Source organism: Marmota monax, unplaced genomic scaffold, assembly GCF_021218885.2.
Source record: "Marmota monax isolate L192 unplaced genomic scaffold, Marmota_monax_Labrador192_F-V1.1 WCK01_AAM20220418_F8-fsc00195, whole genome shotgun sequence".
NCBI classification, from domain to species: domain Eukaryota; kingdom Metazoa; phylum Chordata; class Mammalia; order Rodentia; family Sciuridae; genus Marmota; species Marmota monax.
This window is the reverse complement of record NW_026691979.1, coordinates 1,280,217-1,297,262: the sequence shown is the minus strand read 5'-3', so window position 1 is coordinate 1,297,262 and position 17,046 is coordinate 1,280,217. Positions and strand designations below refer to the sequence as shown.

At 50.9% G+C, this 17,046-nt stretch overlaps 1 protein-coding gene across 2 annotated transcripts in view; it reads right to left on the bottom strand.

The window, feature by feature from the left end:
- Positions 1 to 17,046, bottom strand: part of Csmd1 (CUB and Sushi multiple domains 1) — a 1,167,250-nt gene that overhangs the window by 48,600 nt on the left and 1,101,604 nt on the right. For both annotated transcript variants that reach the window (XM_058580132.1, XM_058580135.1), the window contains exons 49-50: positions 13,285 to 13,479; positions 5,977 to 6,150 (exon numbers count right to left, since the gene is read on the bottom strand). In XM_058580132.1, coding sequence (XP_058436115.1) covers positions 5,977 to 6,150; positions 13,285 to 13,479 — 369 coding nt within the window. The remainder of the gene's footprint in view (positions 1 to 5,976; positions 6,151 to 13,284; positions 13,480 to 17,046) is intronic.

Below are 17,046 nucleotides of genomic sequence, written 5' to 3'. Positions count from 1 at the left end.
CACGTGCACAGCGACGTGTGCACAGGTCTGCCCTGTGCCTTACATCACGGACTCGAGCATTTGTGAATCTTGGGGTTGTGGAACCGGTTCCCATGGATACCAAGGGAAGGTCTGTGAGGATGTGGGGTTTCAGAAATGAGCTCTAATTTGGAGATTATTAGGTTCTTCTTGCACCACAGAAACTCACTGTGCCAACTGGGAGCAGGACCAGGCTCTCCCAGGTGTAGCACAGAAGCTGCAGCCTTGGATGTGGGGTCTGTGCCATTAGCGGGAACCATGGGAGGGGCACCCTTCTCTCCCAAGGCCACATGCTCCGACACCCACACGCTCTCCCCTCTTAAGGTCACCTTCTCAATGTGTCAGTTTCTATCAGAACACATACTAAATATTGGTGTGGGGATTAGAACAAAGCCTATTTTTAGAAAATCTATAAACCAAATGTTCAGCCTCAGTATTTGCTTTGTGATTATTGGGGCTTTTTGCTGATGACAACATTCTCGGCATTACCCATACCCTGCACCGTGGCAGCATTAGAAACTCGGTGTGCTCGATGGCGGCCACTCTTGCGGCCCGTGTCTTTGGCTGACTCAAGCTGATTTGACGGTTAATGCCAGGGCTGGTTTACAGCCTCTTCTTGAGTATTAGTAAGTGGTCACAAAATGTCAAATGGGCCAGGCTCTGTGTGCAGGAAAACTGTCACAGGCACTGAGCAGCTGCAGACATGTCACTCTCCAGATGGAGCATATTAAAGGAACACTGCCTGAGATGTCCTCATAGGGCCATGCCGAGCAGTGTCCTGTGTCACAAAGGCTGGGGCCACCGAGCGAGTGCCTGGAGTCCCTCTGAGCATGTGGCTGTCCCGCATAGGGCAGGTGGCAGTCACACCCAGCTCAGGTCCAATTTCTCTGCCACAACAGGCAGGTTGTCAAATGTCTCTGGTTATGGTTTGGATGTGAGATGTCCTCCAAAAGCTCACGTGTGAGATGTACACCGTCTCACACAGAAGGTCCACAGGAGAAATGATAGGGTGGTGAGAGTCTTGACCAATCATGATCCGAGCCCCCTGATGGGATTAACTGGGAGGGGACTGAATCCATGGGGTGTGCCTGGAGGAGGCGGTCCTGCAGGTGTGGCTTTGGGGTCTGTATTTTGTAGCTGGTGCGTGGAGTCTCCCTCTCTCTGCTTCCTGATCACCAGGTGAGCCCCTTCCCCCCAGCATCCTACCATGATGTCCTGCCTCCCCTCGAGCCCCGAGGAGTAGAGCCGTCTGTCTATGGACTGAGACCTCTGAAACCCTGAGCCTCCAAATAAACTTTTCGCCCTCGAAAATTGTTCTTTTCACGTCTCTTAAAGTAGCGAACACGATGACTAAAACATCTAACACAACCTGGGGCCACACAATTATTTTAGGCCAGATTTGATATGAAGAGACATTTAAGCCAGTACCAGCATGATATGGGCAGTCTTTGGGCTGTCAGAAAGTTTTAGCCTGTTCATATTCTTTTATGTAGATCCTAAATATTTGGTAAATAATGCCCATCCGGCTGAATTCCTTCCCAGTCTTGTCTGCCTGTGAAGTGTCTCGTGACCCTCCTTCCCAACCTACTCTGTGCACGCAGACCTGGACAAACCCAAAGGAAGTGCTGCCCGTCTATAAGGAGGACAAGAATCGATCCAAGTCAGATTTTCTCTGTTAGGTGAAGCTGTCTTTGTAATACCCATTTTAAATACCCTGCTTTTCTGATATGTTTCTTTCTGTTCTCTTGCTCTGGATTCAGCAGATGGCATTGCAGTGTTCTTAACATATCTCACCACCATCAGACTGATCTCTAAGGACAACCTCATGTCAGCTTTGCATCTCAGTGACCGCAAGTCCTCGCTAGACAACTTGGAGGAGGAAAAGTTTATTTTGGCTTATGATTCAGTCCATGGTCAGCCAACTCCATAACTCTGAGCCCAAGGAAAGGCAGAACATCAGGGCAGAGTGGCATGGCCACCAGGAAGCAGACAGAGCTCTGCTCATCGGGAACAAAACAGACCCCAAAGTCTTGCCCCAGCGACCTACCTCCTCCAGCTACATACTACCTGCCTGCAGTACTGCCCAGTTAACCCATATCAGTGGATTAATTCACCAGCTGGGTCACAACTGCCATAATCTAATCCTTTTACCTCTGAACCCTCCTGCATTGTCTCACGCATGATCTTTCAGGAAATACCTCATATCTAAACAAAGCAGCCACAAACAACAGCACTGAACCAGACCTCGACACAATGTCACATGAGTTCTTCTCCACAATTGTCCAGGCAGGTCTTACCACCTGGCCACAGAGAGTTCCGTGCCAGGTGTGCTCTGTGCAGACCAAGTAGACCCTGCACCACTGAGAACCCTGCATCCCCGCGGTGACCACAGGGCCTGGGCGATCTGACTCCTGGAATCACCATGTTTCTCTTCTCTGTGTTGAAGTTCCACCTGTAATTCAGGTGGCCTCCGCCGTGCCTCCCCTGGGCCTTCACCACCCCCACCTCCACCAGCCTCCTCCCGGGGTCTCTCACCTCCTCCCTCTGCAGAAGTGCTGCTTTCACACATCCCCTGACACTCATTATTCCCAACTTGTATTAAAGGTACTTGTATTTCCCTTGCATAAAGATTCCATGGAAGGAAATACCTCATCTCATTTATCTTCACATGCTACTCAACAGCCCTTGAGGATCTAAAAGGATATCATTAGGTAAAACTCACAAGCACACAAGCATAGATGGAAACTCTTTTTTTTTTTTTAACTACTTACCCTCTGGCTAAGTTGGCATTGGGTTTTTCAAATATTTTCCCTACTCTGCTGACACACAGCACATATTTTACCCTGTTGTGTATTGTATAAAATAGAAGGGGTAGGTTTGATATTTCTACTCTAATGCCATCTTTTTGAGGTAATACAATTATCATGATTATCAGTTGTTTTATAAAACATTTTTACTTGGAAATCTGAAAAAATACAAGGCCTTTGAAAAATACATTCCAACTTTATTCTCCAAGAACAATGAAAAATGTCAAAAATGTCCTTTTGAATCATGTCACCTAGCTATTTTAGGGATGTGAGGGTCACCATGATACATTTACCATAACACGCCTCTGCTCATGGTCACCTCAGTGTGGGGATGCAAATCTCCTCTAAATAATAGCAACACTGTCTGGTAAGAAGATGATGTTCTGTGCCCGGGACGGCTCTCAGAGACAACTTGCAAACTGCACATCAAAGAGGTGACACAGTGGCAGACATGACAGCCCATCACCATGCAAAGTCCAGCGACAGACATGGTCAAGGGTTTGTGAACTGTGGCCACAGGGCGCCCAGATTCCACACATGCCCTCCTGCCAGGACTTGTGCAAATTGCCACAGGAAAGATAATGAGGGCCCATGGGGACCATGAAGCTTCCCACTGGTGGAGCAGATGTGGGCCAGCTTCTTGGAGCTCGACTCCCAGCCTGGCCAGATCTGCAGGGTGGTAAGTGAGAACATGTCCTTGGGGACTTGGGCCCAGGAGAAGCCTGTCAGGTGCAGCAAGGAGAACCCTGATCATCCCCTGAGCCCATCTCTGCTGTTTACACACACCCCTCCTCGGTCAGAGGCTCTGGCAGAGTGGACACCAGACACTGCCAACACAGCAGGGAGTCAGCACTTGCATGTGAGCCGCGAAAACCCTCCTCCCTGTCCCTAAACACAGCGCCCCTGCACTTAGCCTCACAGGACTCAGCCTGGACAGCACTGTCCATCACGGCTTAGCTGTTCCTGCTGCACTGTTCAAAGGGTCTGGGCCATCTCCCCACGCCTGCTGGAAATCCTTGGGCACAACCAGGGCTCCAGAGTGTGACCCATCCTGCACTGCGAACAGAAGCGCCCTCCCAGAATGAACACTCCCTCCTTCGGGAAGAGCTCGCTCCCAAACCTGGAAACTGCTTCTAGGTCTCCTCCCTCACGCTGGACACAGAGTCAGACTCAGCACAGCTCTGGGTGCCCAGACCCTCAGCAGAGAGCACCACGGGGCAGCTGCCTTCTGCACACCGTCCACCCTGCACCCTGGGCAGGCTGCCCTGCGAACAATGCCCAGGTGTGGAGGCGCCTCTCACCTGGGGTCAGGCAGCCACCTTTTCCTGTCCACAGAGATGCCAGTTATGAACTGATGAGGACGACTGCTGCCCCGATGTCTGTCCGACCCTAGTCCTGGCCTGGGAAGGTGTGTTAATTCCTTTTGCTTTTTCCACCCTTTGACCCCTGAATGACCTGCAGATCTTAGCACAGGTCTTCACGGTACCTCTGGCTTATTCCCTCTCTTACCTCACAGCACTTTAAGTATCTGAAAATAGCTACTGATTTCCTAACTTTACTCTCAAACTAATGATCAGAAGCTTTTCCAAGCACCCCTCAAACATCACCGCCCCGATTCTTCACCAGAGATGCTCACTCATCCTCAGCAGCCACTAAGCTTTTGCAGAACCTGGATCACAACGTGGCCCTGGAACACCGAGGCCCAGGGGACCCCATGGCTCTGAGACACACAGCGGGTGGATGTGGACTACACCATGGCACAGGGACCCGGGCAGGTACTGTGGACAGACTGGGCCTGACCAGCAGAGTGTGCTCTCGGCACATGCAGCCTGATCTAACCCCAAACACCCGAGTTGTTCTTCCACACTGTGATTAATAATTCTGTCCTCATCATGCACATTTGAAGGTATTGGTTTTCTACATTTTATGTTAGTATTACTTTCATAGGTATTTATTTATCATAAAAGTTTGAGGTTTTGAATATGCCATTTAATATTATTTTCACTCTTTCAACTACCATCATTTTTATGCCCTAATAAAAGGTACGAGTAAAAGTTGGGGGTTCAGAATTTCCATTTCTAAAGGATACTTCTAAGCTCCTGCCTCATAACCACATCAACACACACCAACAGCACCTGAAGGAGAGACCAGCTCAGCTGCCACCCACCTTGACAGAACATTCGGGAAAGCACAGGAGAGCCCAGAAGCTCTGTGACTTCACAAAGCACTGAAGGCATCCCACGGTCTCCTAAGACCTCAGGGACTCCCCCAATAAGACGTTAGTCACACAGATTATGTGACTAACATGTACCGGGTCAAAAACCTTGGAAACACAGAGGGTGCGTGGCACACCGAGAACTCGGCAGCCTGCAGCACTGCAGTGGTCCTTCTGTGGGCAGTGAAGGAACGTCTGGAGGCCGCTCTTCTCTGGGTTCCTACTCTGCCTTCCTCCTCTTTCTTTAAATTCTCCCAACTCAAAGGAAGAGCAGACCTCACTGTTCCCGGTCCCTGGTTCCAGCCCACCCTAAAGTGATCCGAGCTCCTGGGGGGCTTAAGCCCACCACAGCCAAGGCTTAGTGATCACATGACTGTGAGGGTCAAGGGGCTCCAGAGGGCCAGTGTGAGCCCGACCCCCAGGCCTGGGGAGCTGCCGTGAAGAACCTCTGTGCTCTCAACAGCTGCCTCGACCGTTTCACACACCCACAGCCCGTTTATTAATTATCATGCATGATATTTAAAGCTTTCAAAAAAACCCCAAGATTGTTACACGCACTCGGTTTCAAATAATTCGCCGGGCTTTTATAAATCTAGATTAATGTCACTTCAACTTCTCAACATACTTTTAAGAAGCTAATTGTATGATTATCTTTAAAACTTGTGTCTGTGTATCCTCACCTCATGGCTGGTGGTCTCTGAGTGCAGGCACACTCCCAGCCTCTGTGAGGTCACCTTCATATCACGCAAGGTGACATGAGACCATGCTTCATCACTCCTACTAAGAACCCGGCCTCCTCCAATGCTCTGTTAGGCCCTCGGGTGACGCAGCCTGGAGACCCGCCAGGACCCAGTGCCTCTAGAGCCCTAGCGCAGGAAGCCGTGCCAGCCCGTCCACCTGGGTCACCAAACAGTGGGAGAACTCAGAGGAACCTACCCAGACACCGCGTCTCGGACCCACTCCAGAGGCCGTTGGCCAGGCACTCCCGGACGTGGGAGCCCACCAGCGTGTAGCCCGTGTTGCACGTGAAGATGGCCGTGGCGCCGAAGGCCGTCAGCGTTCCGATCTTGTTCCCGTTGGGGGGGAAGGACAGGCTTCCGCAGGAGATGACTAGAAGAGAGACAGGGACACTGTTCAGGTCTGCACATTGCCCTGCCCCAACGCCAGCCCAAAGTCTCGGATGTTGACTTCACGGAGGACACGCAGCAGGCGCTAGACTGTCACCTGGGAAGCCTCTCCCTCCTTCAGCCTGAAAATGAAACGCCAGCATCGGACGGATCTGCCACGTCCTAGATGCCAGCCGTCACCCTCAGTGTTGTCATCTCACTTCCGCCTCACGGTAGCTAGACTTCCTCAGAGAAGAGGAGTTCATCTGGGGGAAAGCGGACGGTACTGAAGCCTGGGACTGACTGGGCCAGCAGGGCCAGCACCGTCTCTTCCGGGTCCCTGTCACTGCTGGGTCCTGAGTGCCGTGTGAATGCTGACTACATAGTGCCCACAGCACCTTCCCGAGGACTGGCAGACACTTAGCTGGTCCTTCTGTGGTTGTGGGTGGGGTGGCTGTGAACCCCAAAGGCCTGCCCTGGTCCTCAGAGGCAGCATGTCCAGGGTGCCCCAAAGCACTCCATTTTAGGAGGTGAATTAATAGCCACATTGGAGGCCCTCAGGGTACTGCATGCATCTCTGCACTTCAAATCCAAACCCTCGAGACAAAAATCACAGACCCCAGGGGAGGAAGGAAATCACAAGTTATCAAAGACTACTGACCCTCAGTGGCTCTCAGGCATTTTAAACTGGTTTAGCATGAAAATCTCACAAAAGCCACTGGGGAGAAGGGCCCCGGGCACTGATGAGTTAGGAGGCGTACAGAGGAAAGCTTCAGGGGCAGAAAGCGGATTCCTCCTCACGGTGAACAGACAGAGGTGGCAAAGCGTCCACCACCCAGGCCGGTTCTGCCTCGCACAGATGGGCATCAGCATCTGCCACACAGGGTGCACAGAGGACCCGGAGAGGAGACAGGTGCAGGTGCATGAGGCCCGTCTTACACAGGACCAGACTCAGTGAGGGATAGAGACCAGGACAGCCCAAGTCAGGACCATTCAGGGATGGAGTCAGGGTGAACACTACGGCTGGTCAAGTGAGGACGAACATCAGGTGCCTGGCATTGAGGCCAACCCTGTTAGCTGGGCTGCTTTTACTTCACTATGTGGCCACCACTTGGTCTCAAAGGGGAACACAGCCAGCAGCTTAGGTGTGGCCTGCAGGACTGCCCACCTGGAACCCGGGAGATCAGCCCCAGAACTGGCAAGCTCCCTGTCACTCAGCAGTGCACTGATCCTTGGAGCCAAATGTCCCTGGACTCAAGGAGGATTTAGATTGTTACAGGGACTTTTCTCTGAGCCTTTTCCCAAACACAATGAGAACTTTTCCTTGAACTGTGATGTTTAATGACCCTTTGTAGATGGTTGGGTGATTGGGTCGTGTTCTGAGAGTTGAGTGCTTGCTGGGAATGTGTTACATAGCAATGAGGCCCAGCAGCCTTCCCTGACAGAGGCCGCCACGCACCGTTCCCGGAGACTGGGGGAGCCCCTGGGTTTCTACATCCTGGCTGTTCTCCAGCTTCAGTGGCACTATGCTGGGGACAAGGCTATTCTGTTTGTCCTCTAGTAAGGGTTAAGCAATTGTGAAGAACTAAAGCAACAAATCTGAGCTTTCAGCAGCTGGATAATGGGATTGCAGACACACAGTCTCCTTTGGCTGCAGACCCAATGGGTTAACGAGGCAGCAGCGAGGGTTTGGGAAAGCCAGTCTAGCAGGAGAGGGCCTCCCTCCCCACTGACTGGAGCCTTTGTCCAGCAGCCAGGAGGAGGTCTGGCCTGAATTTCCAAGATGGATGCACTACGTGTACTTCGTCACCTCCCATTACACGTGGGTCATGCTGCAATCTGAAGGGCTCCTCTGATTCCTGGGGCCAACTTTGCATAGGAAGACGCTCAGCTGTGGCATCCACAGTGTCCTGCCCACAGCTGGGGCACCTGGCCTGTCGCACACCTTGACTGTGGGTCATGAGCCTCTCTCCCCCAATTCTGCTCTGGGTCCCCCCTGAAACAGTCCTTTTAAAATAACTGCCCAGTGACACACTTTTTACACACCTGCAAGGTCAGCACTCCTGTCTATAATGTGGACATTACTTGTAAATGAGCCCACAGGTAGGTTCTCTCAAGCTGGACGAGGCCTGGTGAAGGTGCTCTGGCCATGAGCACTGATGGCTGGAACACGCTGCATGAAGGGGCAGGACCTCCCCTCCAGGAAGGGCTCAGAGGCAGGCTGTGTAGACCAGAGTCCTGGACAGTGTTATGAGGTCTACAGGGCTGGAGCTACAATCTGTCACTGGATGTAAGTCAGGAGAAGATGCTCACTGAAGGAGAGTGTCCTTAGACTGGAAATGGGCTGCTCCAGTTGACCCTACAATTGTTTCACGTGGGCTGCGATTTGCTCATGCTAAGTATCTAGAACATTCAACTTCAGCTGCCCTGAGTGGAGTGGCAATGCCCCCCTAGGGTGTAGGTGGGCACACGCTCCCTCATGTCCAGCAACCAGTCCAGATGCACCTCCACTTACAAACAGGCCAACAAAGACCAGGCTTCCTGCTTCCCTTCATGACCAAGATCTGATTTAAGAAGCCTATAAATTAGCAGTTAGGAAAGAGGTACATTCTAGAATTTAGCCAATGTTCTTTGCATACATATACTTAAAAAATTCCCAGTTAGATTTTTCCATCTGTGTGTGAGTATAAAATCTAAATGTAAAGAATTTTTCTAATTTCATGGATTTATGCAATAAACATATTTCTTACTTTTAAAGTACCAACAATAGGCTGAGCAACAATGAAATTTAACAAGAAGAGGAAAAGTGGCTGCCCTCTTTCATTAGGACTTGACCTGCAGAGCCTGTGGGGCCCCTGGACATGACTCTAGTCCTGTTGCTGCCCTTGGGGAGTAGGACTCCAGAGCTAAGGCCTTGTCCTGCTGACCCTTGGAGACCTAGGGCTCTCCCAAGGACACCTAGGAGTCTCACTCCTACCTGGACGGGGAGCATCTCCATCCTCCAAATCCTGGAGAGCTTCTCAGCTGGTCTCCATTTGGCGCAGGGTCAGCTCTGCATCAGGGCTAACTGGACCCCAGAATGGGAACTTCTAACCCTTCCAGCCCCTGACCAAACAGGTAACTGAGAGCAACCAAATTCCTGAGACTGGGGGTAGGGCTGTTCTGAGGTAAGCCACGGGCAGCCTGTTGGTGGGCTCCTCGGCCACATCAGGGGGGTGGACGGCCGAGCACTTGAAGCCTCTGTTGGCCCTGATCACAGGTGGGGAGCCACCTCCTGTTTCTCCTGAGCAGGAGCCTCCACAGGCTGGCCAGTGGGGTCATGGAAAGATGTCACTAAGTCTCTTTTATTTAAGGAGCGTTTGAACTTGCAGTTTTCCACACACCCGTGCAAGAGTGGAGTCTGCTCCCTTGGGGTTCAAATCATGTGCTCTTGAGTGTGGGTGGGCGAAGCTAGGGACCCTGGGGACAGGGGACAGGGAGCTTAAGTACAGAACCAGACGCAGAGGCGTTCCAGAGTAAAGGAGCTCATGTGTGCATTGATTCTTTTCTTGTAGAGCCCAAGGTAGTGCGAACATCATGAAGTTCTGAAAACATTTTTCACTTAATATTTTGGGTAACTCTTGAGGATGGTTAGTACTTCTCAGTATTATACTGGCTGTGTGTTTTTCTGATATTTTAAACTGAACTTTTGAAATGTGCAGGGTTATCATTCTGAGGGTATTGACAAATATTGGATATTTATCCTGAATAATAAGACCAATAACATTAGGTTCTAAAGAGGTTATGAAATAAAAAAGCGATAAATGTGGTTATGAAAAGCCATGGTGACCCCAGCACCCTGAACATCCATGCTGAAGGGACGTTTAGATAGAATGTTCCTGCTGTTCCTCCCAGGGCTCCGCCTGAGGCTGTGTGTGCCCGAGACACCCTGAGCCTGCGCTCTGCGCTGCTCTGCTGAACAGCAGTTCTCCAAATACAACTGAAGACCTCCCGGCCCCATAGCTCTTCAGGCTCCGTGTGCACCTCACTGTCCACCCGCCCAGTGGGTGGACAACTCCACCAACATGACATGGTGGACTAAGAGGTGGGAATGAGAACCCAGCAGCTTCTATCCAGCCAGACATCAAGGATATTGGCAAATTTCTAAAATAAAGACAATCTTTTCACTATTTTTTGTTTTGTTTGGAAATAAATCCGTACTGTTTATAATAATGTGTCATTTATGTTAGCATGTAATTGACTTATTGCTGTTTTGAACAAGCAATAGGGATTTAGAATTTTTCGATGTATAGGCAGAACTACTACCAGGCCCTGAGTTAGCTCACTTTGAGTTAAACAAGAGTGAGATTATCTAACTGGGACTGACCCTGTGAGTGACCCTTTGAGTGGCCAAGAGACCACTAAGAGAGACCACAGCCAGCAGCCCGAGAGGGCTGGCACGGGGTACGAGCCCAGTTGCCCAGAGTAGCCCCAGCCCTGTGCACCCAGGTGCCTCAGCCGCCCAGGCAGTGGCAGGGAGCTGGCCTTGGAAGCCCCAAGCAGGGGACCCACATGGGACACAGTGAACCCCCAGGCTAGAATCTGTGGCCCAACACACCTGGGTCGCACTGAGCCTCTGAGTTAGTGGGAGCTGGCCACGCAGCAACCGTGAACTTGAACTGCCCTGGCCGTTGCTGTCGAAGGCTGGACACGCTCTGACCGCACTCACCCCTGTGGGCACCACAGTTCTTGAGGCCACTGTGCTGGCCACAATTCCAAAGCTCTGAGAAAGAGGGGACTCTGGGGGTGCCAATAAAGGCTGGTAATTCAGAGAGCACCAGGATTGACACACTGCTAAGACCACCATATCCACCACGGCACTGCCGTGCTTCAGAGAGGAACACCTCTGACGAGGTGTTTTGTTAGGTTAACACTTAAGAAATAATTAGAAATAGAAATAAATTCACAGCATCAGTATCAATCCTCTCGTGGAAAGAAAATAGATAAGGTTGGAGGCGTGGCTCAGAGGTAGAGCGCCTACTGGCACCACGAGGCCCGCGGCTGACCCCAGCAGTGCCAAGAAAACCGAGTAAAGGAGGCGATGGGTCCAGCTGAGTCCAAGAGTGACTCAAGCCCTGGTCAGCGCTCCCTCCTGACAGCCCCAAGCTCCAGGGTCTGTGGGACGTCCTTCACCAGGCACCTTGGAGATGGGTAAGGAAGCTCAGGACGCACCAATAAAAGAAAGAAAGAAAAGAAAAGAAAAATCTAATTTTCACGAGAAAACAAGGATTTTAAAGAATTTTAAACAAGCATAGAAACAAGTAGTTAAACCAGAGGATTTTTAAAAACCAAGGATTTTAAACAAGGACTTTTTTGACAGGGGACAAAATGAAGAGGTTGTGCAAAAAGGACATCCCTGAGCCACATTATGACAACTGGAACCACAGACGTTTGTGGAGACACAGAGGCGAACAGTGATTTGGGTTCACTGATCATGGAAAGCCCACTCAGCCATGGTGATGCCTGAAGGACCCAAATGACAACACTGATACAACAGCCCACAGTCTGCAAGATGGACGTGTCCACGCAGCGGGACACGGGCAGGGAAGTGGGTGTGCGGTCTCTGCCCGGGACAGGCTCCTTAGGAGCCAGCAGAGCCAGTGTGTTCCCATGGAGACAGGAAAGCCGATGGCCTGGGGATCAGGGCAGAGGCAGGAGAGGCCAGCAGGACTGCAGCACCAGTGAGCTCACCTGCTGCCATGGTCCGGCTCTGGCGGCCGAGACCCTGTGAATACGCCCCTGCCCAGAAGGCTCTTCTCTCACTGTGATTCTTCTGGAATGGTCACTAGTGCCCCGAGCACCGAGGGCTGGGCACAGCTAACTCCACCCAGCACCACTCTGCCCTGTGCCGACAGGGACACAAGGCTGGCCGGGCATCCCTGGGGACCAGGAGGCAGGACACACTGGGCTGGGCCACTGCATCCACAGGACCCTTGTGTGATCATGCACCTCAGGAGGCCCCTGTCTCCACGGTCCAACTTCTGGTCTGAAACCCACAGAAACCTCACTGGCTGCACGCCTCTGCCATGGCCAGAACATCGATGCTCCTCCCTCAGGCCTCCTAGAAAGCCTGACACCTGTCAAGCCAGCTCCCAAGGTGGGCATTTGCGGGCGACCAGCACAGGCCTGGGGAAGCAGGCCCTGACTGCACGTCCCTGGGCCATCCAGGGGAACCCACTTCAGACTCCATGACCAGGTCAGCGCTCATCCAAACCAGGCCCCGGCTCAGAGACAGAGGGGCACAGGGAGCCGGGAAAACCATGCTGGAAAGCAGCCCTGGGGGCTGTCCTGGGGAAGAGCAGCCTCAACCATGACCGTGAACTTGAGCCCCGACGTCTGCGTCCTTCTAACCATCTCTGTGCTCCTGCTAAAGTCGGCTGCACAGGTTTAATTAACAATCTGTCCTATTAGAAGTCAAATTGGAGTCATGATCTAAGAGCCTAAGCATCCATTCTTTCATCTTTTTTCTTTGGGATTGTGGTTTATTTTTACTAAGCTGTGTATTTCATAAATTTCACTCTGGTTTGACTACTTGTTTCTATGCTTGATAATTTCCTGTGAACAATCAACTAAAGATCGTATATTAAAGATATCTGAATCAAATGGTGCTGTGAACAATACCAGTATTGTCTTATTTTCTATTTATTCATATTTATTATGAAACTCGCTCAAGGCCTTAGCTGCTTATCTTGTACCTGAGAGAAGAATCATCTCCCATTTCAAGGCAGGAGAAGGCTCACTGAGCACGTGGTGTTCCCAAGTTCTTTGTGAGAATTTCTGCATGATAGTGTGTGGAGTGATAGTTACCGACTAGAAACAGGCTTTTATTTGTCTTTGAGCTGATATGAAATATTTGAGTATTCTAACATCTTACACTTTCTGAACTAAAGTCACTAAAAGGAACACATGACTTGGCATTTAAGAAGCAGGGATGTATTCGAGCATGCCAAGTGAACACCACTCATCATCAAAGTGCCCTCTGTGCCCTTGCATCCTGTGTCAATTGTGGGGCTGTGAGGTGGCGGTCTTTGCTGGTGGACCCCCACTGATTCAGAATGCCCGTGTCACCTGGGCACCTGGGCTTGTCCGCCTCACTCACCTCTACAGCTGGGCCTCTCTTCTCCTATGCTCCATGTTCCATTAGCTTGGCACCGCAGCAGCCTCTGGCCCTCTAGGTAGTAGCCAGGGCTGCAGCTCAGCAGCACCTGGGCTCCGTACTCGTCCAATGACCCCGAAACCAGCCTCCAGAGGACGTGTTCTGAGAGCTGAGCTTCGATGCTTGGGCAGGGCACCGCTGGAACAGAAACACACCCAGCCCATGTTAATTTCACTGCTTCCTCGGTGCTCAGACCTGCCCTGCTTCAAGAGAGGAGAGCCGGCTGGGAGACATACAGCACATGTGCACCGTGGATACCGCCAGTGTGTCATCTTGGGATTGCTCTGCTGCACAGTGTCACTAGGAAAGATCCCACATGGAAAACACATTCAACCTTGCAGTCACACAGAGGTGAAGAGTAATTCTTTTACCTAAGGGTATATGGTCTTTGGGGCTGATCAAAGTCTGCTTTGGGGACTCAGTGCATGCATGTAAAATTCTCACTTTGCATCAGCACCTTTGAGGGGGTGGGAATGGTGTTGTGTAGCTGGAAAGCACATTGATTTTCAGAAAATCCAATGCCCTCATTAGTAATCCTTATGCAACCCACGCACAATGCAGCCATGTGTCATTGGCTTTATGAGCACACGAAACACCTCAGGCACGCTAACTGCTGTCTAGAAAAATGTCTCCCAGGTGCTGAAGGAGACGATCCTCCCTTTTCCTAGGAGAAGGCCTAGAAGGTGAGCTTCTGCAGAGAGAGCCGAGGAACAAAGCAGCAGCAACCATGGCGCTGGCCCAGCAGGACAGTGCCACCAGGCAGACCTCAGGGTCTGTGACCTTTTTGTGAAGAGAACGATAAGATTTAAATGGATTTCACAACTTAGAAACCAAGACCACTTCCTTAGAAATGAAGCTTCCTTAGCTCACACGTCACAGCCACGATAAGCACAACTGGGCTGCCTGCGCCTGCCTCGGCCACGGACGCCTTGTTCATGGTGAGGAGTCGTGATAAACGTCTTGCACTTCAATTCTATTCACACGTGTCGTAACTGCGCCATTGCACCCAAAGCGCTCTGGCAATCTCGGCGGGTCCTCCCCTGGTCATTCGCCACTTCTGTGCACAAACAGGCCTCGGCGCCTTATTACGACAGTAAAACTGACAAAAGATGAGATGAAAAATTTGGTGATTTAAAGGTAATTCTTGGGCTTATTTCTCTTAGGTGTATTTTAGGCAAAATAATTACTGTAAAGGTAAGTGGGTCTTCAAATGTTTTACCTGGTGACATAAACAAGGTCTTTCTCTAGCCAGGGTGCCTTTAGAACTTCAGGTAAGACTGGTGCCCCTGAGAAGCCTTTATCAGTCTGTACTTCATTAGAATATCACTGCATATTTCAAATTAAACGCATTTCATTTCACACACCAAAAAAATATGTGCTTACAGAATTAGCTTCATGGCTTTAATTATCTGAGCCCTCTTTTACAAACCCTCCTTCTGTCAAGGATTTGGATCGAGCTTACATAATGGAATAAAAAGTTTTCTAATACCATCTATAGCAGCAAATCTCAAATTCTCCATGATTACCTCTTTCTTCTTGAAAATGCCATTTTCTTTGCTTTCTAATTATCTTATTCTAGTCTAATTGTGCGTTCACATCTCTTCCTCTCTGCTGGGCTACACGCTCTTTTGTTATAAGCACCCTTTGTGATAAGTGCCATGTCTTTTTACAATGTTCCTAGAGTATAAGTTCTAAGAAGGTAAGATAGGATAACTGATAATGGGAGTGTGTGTTTGTGTGTGTGTGTGTGTGTGCGCACACATGGAAAAATAACATGCCAAGAAACTATCACGGCAGAAGGAAAAGCAGAAAGAAACTGAGGAAATAAAAGCTCTCGTGCAGAAACTGAATGTGTGGGCGCCTGGGACTCAGAGAGTGCTCCATGTGGAGCCCTGGACACACGGGGTAAAATTCAGTCTATCAATCAGGCACAGTAAGAGGTTAGTGACGACAGCCAGGAATAAATTAAGACGACAGTAACAACAGCTGCAATGAAAGTTGCACGAGAGGCCTCTCTCTTTAAGCAGTCTAGACAAACACTCATATCTGGGGTCAACCAGGGCCTGGTTGACCGTGGGAAATAGAAACTACGGGAGGAGATGGTGTGAAGAAGAGGAGTCCACTGTGGAAGAAGAGGGAGGCCATCGAGGTCCCCGTTCTTCTCTATGATAAAAGAGTGGGAATTTTCAGAAATTGGTACAAATAAAGATTTTAACATTTTCAGAGATAATCTGAGGGGAAGAGGGGGCATAAAAACATCAAAGACATGATGTATTTGAATTAGCTATGACAGTGCCGAGGCGATGCGGAGGGACAGAAGCCCAGATGGTGTGAGGAGGCCGTATCCTCAGGCAGAGGTGGACTGGATCTGGCCTCTGAAGTCTGCTCCATGAGCACCCACACCCCTACACCAGGTGCCCAGTCACCACATGACCCCTGGCCCTGATGGGCTGCTGCCCATGGGACACCAGTTAGCTCCAGAAAGACATGGCTTTGCTGGACACCACAGGGTGGACCTGGAGGACATGATGCCAAATGGGGTCAGCCAGACACAGAGAGGAAGCCACCATGGGGTCTCGCATGTGGAGGTCCAGATGAGCAAGCCAAATGCAGAGAAAATGAACCAAACAGGTTCCCAGGAGGCAGGGGTGTGGGAGACGGGAGACGCAGGCCAGAGGGCAAGGTGGGCAGAGAGTGAGATGGACCAGTTGGGGGACCCAGGCACAGCCCCAGGCCAGGAGCGGTAAAGTGGCACTGCATGTGGGAGTCATGCTAGCAGGAGAATTCAGCTGTGCTTGTCAGAAAACAAAGCCCTTAACCACTTGAGATGAAGAGCATGTGAATTTGCCTCCTCATAGTAACAATGTGACTCTGTGTGTATCCCAAACTTAGATACCCAAGAGGATATTTATTTTGAAAAAGCAATTGGAAATTAATCTTCTTAGGACTTTCCTTGTTCATGGACACCTTGGAAGTACTTTGCATCCTGCAGGTCATGTTCCTGGCCTGGGTCAGGGCACCCAAGACCACTCCAGACCCAACCTCTCCCGTGGACACGCCAGCTCCCTCCCGCGGGCTGTGGCACCCGGGCTCCAGCATCCCTGTGGCTGGAAACTTCCTTCCTCATCCAGTCCCACCAGTTCTACAGCTATGTCATGACAACGACCTGGGGGGACTCACGAGAACCACCAGGTGTCACAGCCAAGAGCAGCCATTGTTCTTGCTGATGGTGACTGCTGAGCCCACATCCTGGCTTGTGGTGACTAGTGCTGCAGAGGTCATGGTAGGCACTGGGTATTTATTTCAATGCTGAATAGTGTTGGCTCTGGCTGTCGTGATGGTCTGTTTCCCCCTCAGTGAGGAGCTGGGAATCTACGGGACACTGCAAGTTCACGGGGGGTCGGGGTGGGGGGCTGCCCAGCTCAGCCTGGCCAAGAGACAGTGCTCCTCGCTCCAAGCTGTCCACACTCAGAACACAGCATACCAGTGAGGGAACTGCTGTGGTTGAGGCATGAGGTGTCCCCCAGAGCTCCTGTGTGAGACAACGCAAGAAGGCTTAGAGGTGAACCACTGGGTATGAGAGCCCTAGCCTCACAGTGCCCTCATCTCCTGCAGGGATTAGCTGGTGGCAACTGCAGGCAGGCGGGTGTGGGGCGGGGTGGGTCCTGGGGTGCGCCTCTGAGTTTAACTCTCTCTGCTTCCCTT